Genomic DNA, 9095 nt, shown 5'->3' with positions numbered 1-9095 from the left:
GGCAGACGGACGTGAGCTTGTGATTGATTGTTTGTCTGTTACAGTACTTGTATGTTATAAGTGTTACAATATAGTAGCACCTTTTACTTTCCCCTGTGTACTATATTGTCTCAGATCCAGAACCTGTGTTTAAAACAAAACACTACAGAGTGCAAAATATAGGAGTTGTGAAAGGAGCTACTGTTAGCCGCTTTTGGACACCACCCCAATGGTTGGTCCAATTAAGAGAGTTAACTTGGATAGAACCGAACCGACAGGGTTGCTATTCCAGTGAAGATGCCCTCATTTGCCCCTATGATTTATATGACCACTCAGTGGACACATGTGGTTTTGATTGGAATCAGAAAGGATTAAATTGCACCATGGAAGTGACAGGATCATCAGATATAAGAACCCAAGACCGAATAGAGAGGAGCAAAAAATGGGAACCTAAAATATATTCGCATGCAGTATGAGGGATCGGCATAAATACCTCACCCTCAAGGTTGGGAATTGTAAGGATTAACCCAATAGCAGATATCATTCAGTATAATTATAATTAATAGTAGGAGTAGAATGAAATGTACTATGAATCTATGTATCTCTAAATGTAAACTGTACTGTGTATTAATATAGTATGAACCATGTAACGTGTATTCAATGAGAAAGTACTGCTGGGCCGAGAAGGATGCATGATGGTTATTATAGTCAAGTTTGCAGTTAAAACTAAAAGGATGCTGACATCAAAGTGGGAATGAACAGACGTTGAGGAAATCACAGTCACTAAGGGAGGATGTGCTGTAATAGCATAATGTTGAAAAGACATGTAGATAACTGGGACTGAAGTTTAATTAAATCAAGGAGTCACGCGGGCTTAAGCCTCTCTATCTTGAGGATTTTTGTACGAATTGTGATGTGCTGAATAAATCTGTTTTGCTTTTAACCAGAATACCAGTACCATGGTGATCTTGTTGTTGTCACGAACTAGTCCTTAGATTGGATTACATTATAATTCTGAAAGTAGCGGTTTAAATCCGACACTGTTCTGTACGGTCTGTGCGTGTTTGATGGGACAGTGTAGCGGGAGCTCTGCTCTGTACTTAACTGGTGCTGTACCTGCCCTGGGAGGGTTTGATGGTACAGTGTGGAGGGAGCTTCACTCTGTATCTAACCTGTGCTGTCGTGCCTTGGGACTGTTTGATGGGACAAGAAGAGGGAGCTTTTGTCTGTATCTATCCCGTGATGTACCTACCATGGAAGTATTTGATGGGACAGTGTAGAGGGAGCATTACTCTGTGTCTAACCCGTGCTGTGGTTGCCCTCGGAGTGTTGGATAGGGTAGTGCTGATGGAGCTTTACTCTGAATCTAACCTGTGCTGTACCTGCCCTGGGAGTGTTCGATGGGACAGTGCTGAGGGAGCTTTTGTCTCTATCTAACCGATGCTGTACCTGTCCTGGGAGTGTTTGATTGTACAGTGTAGAGGGTCTTTAGTCTGTATCTAACCCGTGCTGTACCTGACTGGAGAGTGTTGACACTGGGTGCTCATCTCGATGAGAACAACATTTAACCCGAAGATGATAAGATAAACCCATCTGCTCCTCCCCTGTCCACAGTCCTTAGGAGACATTGAGTGTCCCGAACACATGGAGACAATGCCCAGAATCAAAATTTGAACACCTCCCTCAGATCTCCCCTTACTGTTCTTTGTTCCAATGAAAAGAGTCCCAGTTTCTCTGGTCTCTCCTCATAACTAAAGTCTCTCGTCAGACGTATCATTTCAGTGAATCTTTTCTGCACCCTCCCCATGGCCTTGACACCTTTCCTAGTGTAAGATCCCCAAAACTTGACACAATATTCTAACCGCAGCCTAACCAATAACTTGTACAGGTTTACATGGCCTCTTTTGTACTCTATACCCCTATTTGTAAAACCGAGGATCACATGTATTTTTTCAACCACTTTATCAACTTGAGCTCCCACTTTTAAAGATTTGTGTATCTGAACATTTTGCAGGTCTCGAGATATTAACATAACATGGCTAAAATACATTGACATCAAATGTCTGATATAATGTGTATTATGGGGAGGAGAGGTTTAGTCTGAGTTAGAAACTCAAACAGGCACTTGACTGCGGGCAGGTCGCCATGGCAACACTGATCAGACATTCCATTCCACAGAATCGGCTCGTTGGAATCTCTAAACCGATAAGGAGAAAGAAAAGACTTTGTCTGTTATCAACCATAATATAAACTTAAACCAGAGTGAGTAATATAGTAGATTAGATTGTAATGTGTGATGTTTAGAACAATGAATATGAAATTATATCCCTTGATGTCAAGGCGCATACAGGGTAAGATAAGGCAGAAAAGAAAAGCTTATGTCAGACACTGAGAGCAAAATACTACAGAAAGCCTAGAGGAGTATAAAAAATGCAGGGGTGAAATTAAAAAGGAATTAGGAAAGGAAAGGGAGAGCATCAAACAATATTGGCAAGTAAAATCAAGGAAAACCCAAAGATCTTTTATAAATACATTAAGAGCAAGAGGATAACTAAGGAAAGAGTGGGGCCTATTAGAGACTAAAAAGGTAACCTACGTGAGGAGGAGGAAGATGTTGGTATGGTTCTTAATGAATGCTTTGCGTCTATCTTCACAAAAGAGAAGGACAATGCAGACGTTGTAGTTAAGGAGGAGGAGTGTGAAATATTGGATGGGATAACCTTAGTGAGAGAGGAAGTTTTAAAGTGTTTAGCATCTTTGAAGGGAGATCAATCACCAGGACCGGATGAAATGTATCCCAGGCTGTTGAAAAAGCAAGGGAGGAAATAACGGAGGCTCAGACCATCATTTTCCAATCCTCACTTCATACAGGTATGGTGCCGATGATTGGAGGACTGCGAACGTTGTACCATTGTTTAAAAAGGGAGCGAGGGATCGACTGAGTAATTAAAGGCCAGTCAGCCTAACCTCGGTGGTGGGCAAATTATTAGAGTCAATTCTGAGCGACAGTATAAACCGTCACTTGGAAAGCCACAGACTAATCAAGGCCAGTCAGCATGGATTTGTTAAGGGGAGGTCGTGTCTGACTAACTTGATTGAATTTATTGAGGCGATAACAAGGAGAGTCAATAAGGGCAGCACATTTGTACAAGGATTTGTACATGGTGTACATGGATTTTAGCAAGGCTTTCAAGACGATCCCACGTGACAGACTGGTCAAAAAGGTACAAGCCCATGGGATCCAAGGGAGAGTGGCAAATTGGATCCAAAATTGGCACAATGGCAGGAAGTAAAGAGAAATGGTCGATGGGTGTTTTTGTGCCTGGAAGGTTGTTTCCAGTGGGGTGCCGCAGGGCTCAGTACTAGGTCCCATGCTTTTTGTGATATATATTAATGATTTGGACTTAAATGTAGGGGGCTTGATCAAGAAGTTTGCAGATGATACAAAATTGGCCGTATGGTTGATCGTGAGGAGGAAAGCTGTAGGCTGCAGGAAGATATCAATGGACTGGTTGAGTGGGCAGAAAAGTGGCAAATGGAATTCAATCGGAGAACTGTGAGGGAATGCATTTGGGAATGGCAAACAAGGCAAGGGAGCACACAATAAATGGGAGGATACTGAAAGGTGTAGAAGAATCGAGGGAACTTGGAATGCATGTCCACAGATCCCTGAAGGTAGCAGAACAGGTAGACAAGGTGGTTTAGAAGGCATATGGAATACTTTCCTTTATTAGACACGGCATAGAATGTAAGAGCAGGGAGGTTATGCTGGAACTCTATAAAACACTGGTTAGGCCACAGCTCGGATACTGCATAAAGTACTGGTCACCACAATACAGGAAGGGTGTAAATGCAATAGAGAGAGTACAGAGGAGAGTACAGAGGATGTGCCAGGACTGGAGAATTTTAGCTATGAGGAAAGATTGGATAGGCTGGGACTGTTTTCTTTGGATCAGAGGAGGCTGAGGGGTGATTTAATTGAGGTGTATAAAATTACGAGGGGCCTGGATAGAGTGGATAAGAAGGACCTATTTCCATTAGCAGAGAAGTCAATAGATAGAGGGCATAGATTTTCACCATGTGTCCCACAGACCCAAGCTGAGATCATTCTCTATATTGAGAAGAGGAATGGTCACAACACTGACCCTGGGGGACACCACTGTTTACATCCCTCCAGTCTGAAGAACATCCATTAACCACTACTCTCTGTTTTCTGCCCTTGACACAACTTCCTATCCATACTGCCCCATTCATTTTAATACCGTGAGTATTAATTTAATCAACAAGCCTCCTGTCCGGCATCTTATCAAACACCTTTTCACAATCCAACTACACAACATCCACTACATTCCCTTTATCAGTAGACTTGAATTATCTCAAATAATCAATGTTGCCTGTTCTTAATTAATGTGTTTTTCTAACAAATGTTGAAATGTTTGCTCCACCTCATCGGATTTCATCTGTTTCAAGACGCAACAGAAAGATCGAGTTTTCTCCTGGAGTTGAAGAAAAAATATTTTTTTTAAATGATGCTTCAGACAATGACGGACATCTGGGCTTCGACCCGCCCATTGGGTGCCGCAACTCCCGCCCCTCACGCACTCCGATTGGTTGGAGGACCAACTGTTCGGCATCCATCCAACCAATTTCCGCTCCTGCTATTGGTCCAGAACTCCCCTTAATCATCAGGGCGGGGTTAATAGTGAGACTGGTGGTCCTGAGTTGCAGTTGGAAAATAAACATTAATCCAACCCGTCAGTTGCAACATTTAGTACAACGAAATTAATAAAACTTACGAAAAAAATATTTTTTGGAGTTCACCAAAGTGGGGGCGCGTCTGCGATGTGTGTTTTTGCCGGTTTAAATGGCACGAGGAGCTGGGGTTTCAGTTTATTTTATTATCTTTGGTCCAAACGCGCTCTCCCTGGTTCCAATGTCTTTGCTTTTCGGCCACATATTAAGATCATCAATGGCGGCTGCACCACCCAGCATGCAGCGCGGTACAGATTGTGCCCTATCTGAATCAGTGGAACACAGCGCGCAGGCGCAGTCTGACTCATTATCGGGCAGTGTGTCCTGAGCATGCGCGGTCAGTGGAGGCTGCGGGAGGAGCGCGTTCGGTGCAGGTGAGAGGATCGGAGCAAGAGGATCAATAAACCCCGGGGCCCGGGTCCGGGCTCAGGCCCAGGCTCAGGCTTCACAAACCCCGAGTGCGGCCCCAGACCCGAATATAAAACAGTGAACATTATCCCCCCTCACTACCCGCCGGTTTCCGGTTTCTCCCGTTTCGCTCCGGACCAACTCTCAACAAAAGGCCGCGGCCCCGCGCATGCGCGGTGTAAACTGGGAATTCTCAGGGAGCGTCTGTAAATGAAGGAGAAATGGTGATCGGTCAGGGAGCGTCTGTAAATGAAGGAGAAATGGTGATCGGTCAGGGAGTATCTGTAAATGAAGGAGAAATGGTGGTGGTCGGTCAGGGAACGTCTGTAAATGGAGGAGAAATGGTAATCGGTCAGGGAACGTCTGTAAATGGAGGCGAAATGGTAATCGGTCAGGGATTGTCTGTAAATGAAAGAGAAATGGAGATCGGTCAGGGAGCTTCTGAAAATGAAGGAGAAATGGTGATCGGTCAGGGAGAGTGTAAATGCAGGAGAAATTGTGACCGGTCAGGGAATGTCTGTGAATGAAGGAGAAATGGTAATCGGTCAGGGAATGTCTGTAAATGGAGGAGAAATAGTAATCGGTCAGGGAACGTCTGTAAATGAAGGAGAAATGATGATCGGTCAGTGATCGTCCGTAAATGAAGGAGCAATGGTGATCTCTATATCTTCATTCATCTCGGGAGCTCTAGCTTCGGATGCCGTTCCTTTCCTCCTCATTGGAATCTGTCTACTCTGTACCCAATCCAACTCCTCCTTGGAGGCTTCCCACTGTTCAATTACTGTTCTGCTCGCCAATTTTTGATTCCAATCCACGCGGACAAGATCCCTTTTTAACTCACTGAAATTAGCCCTCCTCCAGTTAAGAATTTTCACATTTGACTGTCCCTTGTCCTTTTCCATAACTATTCTCAACCTAATGAGATTATGATCACTGCTGCCCCACTGAAACATTTTCCACACCGAGCCCAATGCTGTACTCACATTCACTCTCTCACCCTTTCACTCATGGTTTAGGGCCACTGAAAGATGATGCGATGAGTTTGGATTTCAGCACAGGGAGGAGGGAGAGTGTGTGGGACGGGGATTTACAGCTTTGAGGCACAAGAGAGGAAAGAATGTTCCGTAGAAACTAGAATTGTCTGTTCTCAATTTCTATCCTGTACTTACAGTGATGACTTTTATAAACTTCTTTTACAGGGTATTTGAAGGGGAGGATTTTCAGAGGGAAACTCAAACCAAGCAGCACGTCAAGATCTGACAGAGTCACGCGATTCGTCAGGACCTGAATATCATCGGCCTTTGAATGTGGAAGGAGAAATGTTTGTCTGTTCTGTCTGAGAGAAGATTTCAAACATCAGTGTGAGTGGAAAAGCACCGAGACACACACACCCGAGTGAGAGTGTTCCAGTGCACTGACTGTGGAAAGAGCTTCAACCAGTTACACAGCCTGAAAAAACATCACACAATTCACAGCGGGGAGAAATCATACACGTGTTCTGTGTGTGGACGAGGCTTCAACTGATCGTCCAACCTGGAGAGAGACAAGGACACCCGGACCACGGAGAAACCGTGGAAATGTGGGGACTGTGGGAAGGGATTCAATTACCCGTCAGAGCTGGAAACTCATCGACGCAGTCACACTGGGGAGAGGCCGTTCTCCTGCTCCGTGTGTAAGAAGAGATTCACTCGATCATCGCACCTGCTGAGACACCAGCGAGTTCACACTGGGGAGAGGCCGTTCTCCTGCTCTGTGTGTGGGAAGACATTCACTCATTCATCCACCCTGCTGATACACCAGCGAGTTCACTCCGATGAGAGACCTTTTAAATGCTCTGACTGTGGGAAGAGTTTTAAAAGCAGAAATGAACTTCTGAGACATCAACGCAGTGGCACTGGGGAGAGGCCGTTCATCTGCTCCGTGTGTAAGAAGAGATTTACTCGGTCATCCCACCTGCTGGCACACCAGCGAGTTCACACTGGGGAGAGGCAGTTCTCCTGCTACGTGTGTAAGAAGAGATTCGCCCAGTCATCGCACCTGCTGGCACACCAGCGAATTCACGCTGAGGAGAGGCCGTTCTCCTGCTCCGTGTGTAAGAAGAGATTCACTCAGTCATCCAACCTGCTGACACACCAGCGAGTTCACACTGGGGAGAGGCCGTTCTCCTGCTCTGCGTGTGGGAAGAGATTCACTCAGTCATCCAACCTGCTGATACACCAGCGAGTTCACTCCGATGAGAGACCTTTTAAATGCTCTGACTGTGGGAAGAGCTTTAAAAGCAGAAACCAACTGCTGAGACATCAACGCAGTGACACTGGGGAGAGGCCGTTCATCTGCTCTGTGAGCGGGAAGAGATTCACACTGTCATCACAACTTTTGTCACACCAGCGAGTTCACACTGGGGAAAGGCCGTTCACCTGCTCCGTGTGTAAGAAGAGATTCACTCAGTCATCCACCCTGCTGAGACACCAGCGAGTTCACACTGATGAGAGACCTTTTAAATGTTCTGACTGTGAGAGAAGCTTTAAAAGCAAAATTAATCTGCTGAGACATCAAAGTGATCACACTGGGGAGAGGCCGTTCATCTGCTCCGTGTGTAAGAAGAGATTTACTTGGGCATCCCACCTGCTGGCACACCAGCGAATTCACACTGGAGAGAGGCCATTCTCCTGCTCTGTGTGTGGGAAGGGATTCACCCAGTCCTTCACACTGCTGATACACCAGCGAGTTCACACTGGGGAGAGGCCGTTCTCCTGCTCCGTGTGTGGGAAGAGATTTACTCAGTCATCCACTCTGCTGACACACCAGCGAGTTCACTCTGATAAGAGACCTTTTAAATGTTCTGACTGTGAGAAGAGATTTAAAAGCAAAATTAATCTGCTGACACACCAACGCACTCACACTGGAGAGAGGCCGTTCTCCTGCTCTGTGTGTAAGAAGAGATTTACTCAGTCATCCCACCTGCTGATACACCAGCGAATTCACAATGGGGAGAGGCCATTCTCCTGCTCCATGTGTAAGAAGAGATTTACTCGGTCATCCAACCTGCTGATGCACCAGCGAGTTCACACTGGGGAGAGGCCGTTCTCCTGCTCCGTGTGTGGGAAGAAATTCACTCAATCTTCCACCCTGCTAATACACCAGCGAGTTCACTCCGATGAGAGACCTTTTAAATGTTCTGACTGTGAGAAGAGATTTAAAAGCAAAATTAATCTGCTGACTCACCAACACACTCACACTGGGGAGAGGCCGTTCACCTGCTCAGTGTGAGGGAAGGGATTCACTATTTCATCCAAACTGCTGACACACCAACTTGTTCACTCTGATGAGAGACCATTTAAATGTTCTGACTGCGTGAAGAGCTCTAAATACAGATATAAATTGTGAAGACATCGACGCACTCACACTGGGGAGAGACTGTTCACCTGCTCAGTGTGTGGGAAGGGATTCACTCAGTCATCACATGTGCTGAGACACCAGCGAGTTCACATATTACTGCAGGGGTTGGATTCTGCAGTTAATCACATCCAGGACTGAACTATGGTGTTTCGAGTCAGGAAGAATAACGTGTAAGGATTATCCCATTAACAGATATAATTCAGTCCAATTATAATCAATAGTGGAAGTAGAATGAAATGTACTATGAATCTATGTATGTATAAATGTAAACTGTACTGTGTATTAATATAGTATGAACCATGTCACGTGTATTCAATAAGAAAGTGCTGGTGGGCCGAGAAGGATGCATGATGGTTATTATAGTCAAGTTTGCAGTTAAAACTAAAAGGATGCTGACAACAGTAAAGTGGGAAGTAACAGACCTTGGGGAAATCACAGGCACTAAGGGAGGAATGTGCTGGAATAGCACAATGTCTAAAAGACATGTAGATAACTGGGACTGGAGGTTAATTAAATCAAGGAGTCACGCAGGCTTCGGTCTCTCTATCTCGAGCCTC

General features: G+C 45.2%; 1 protein-coding gene across 1 annotated transcript; it reads left to right on the top strand.

Annotated features, from left to right (window-relative positions):
- The first annotated feature begins 5558 nt into the window (after window positions 1-5558).
- Window positions 5559-8840, top strand: LOC137335960 (zinc finger protein 271-like). The gene is made up of 2 exons (XM_068001466.1): window positions 5559-5644; window positions 6666-8840. The coding sequence occupies exons 1-2, from the start codon at window positions 5559-5561 to the stop codon at window positions 8407-8409; spliced, it is 1830 nt and encodes a 609-aa protein (XP_067857567.1). The 3' UTR covers window positions 8410-8840.
- Window positions 8841-9095: the final 255 nt, after the last annotated feature.

Source organism: Heptranchias perlo, chromosome 20 (assembly GCF_035084215.1).
Source record: "Heptranchias perlo isolate sHepPer1 chromosome 20, sHepPer1.hap1, whole genome shotgun sequence".
Classification (NCBI taxonomy): Eukaryota; Metazoa; Chordata; class Chondrichthyes; order Hexanchiformes; family Hexanchidae; genus Heptranchias; species Heptranchias perlo.
This window is presented reverse-complemented; position numbering and strand designations above follow the sequence as displayed.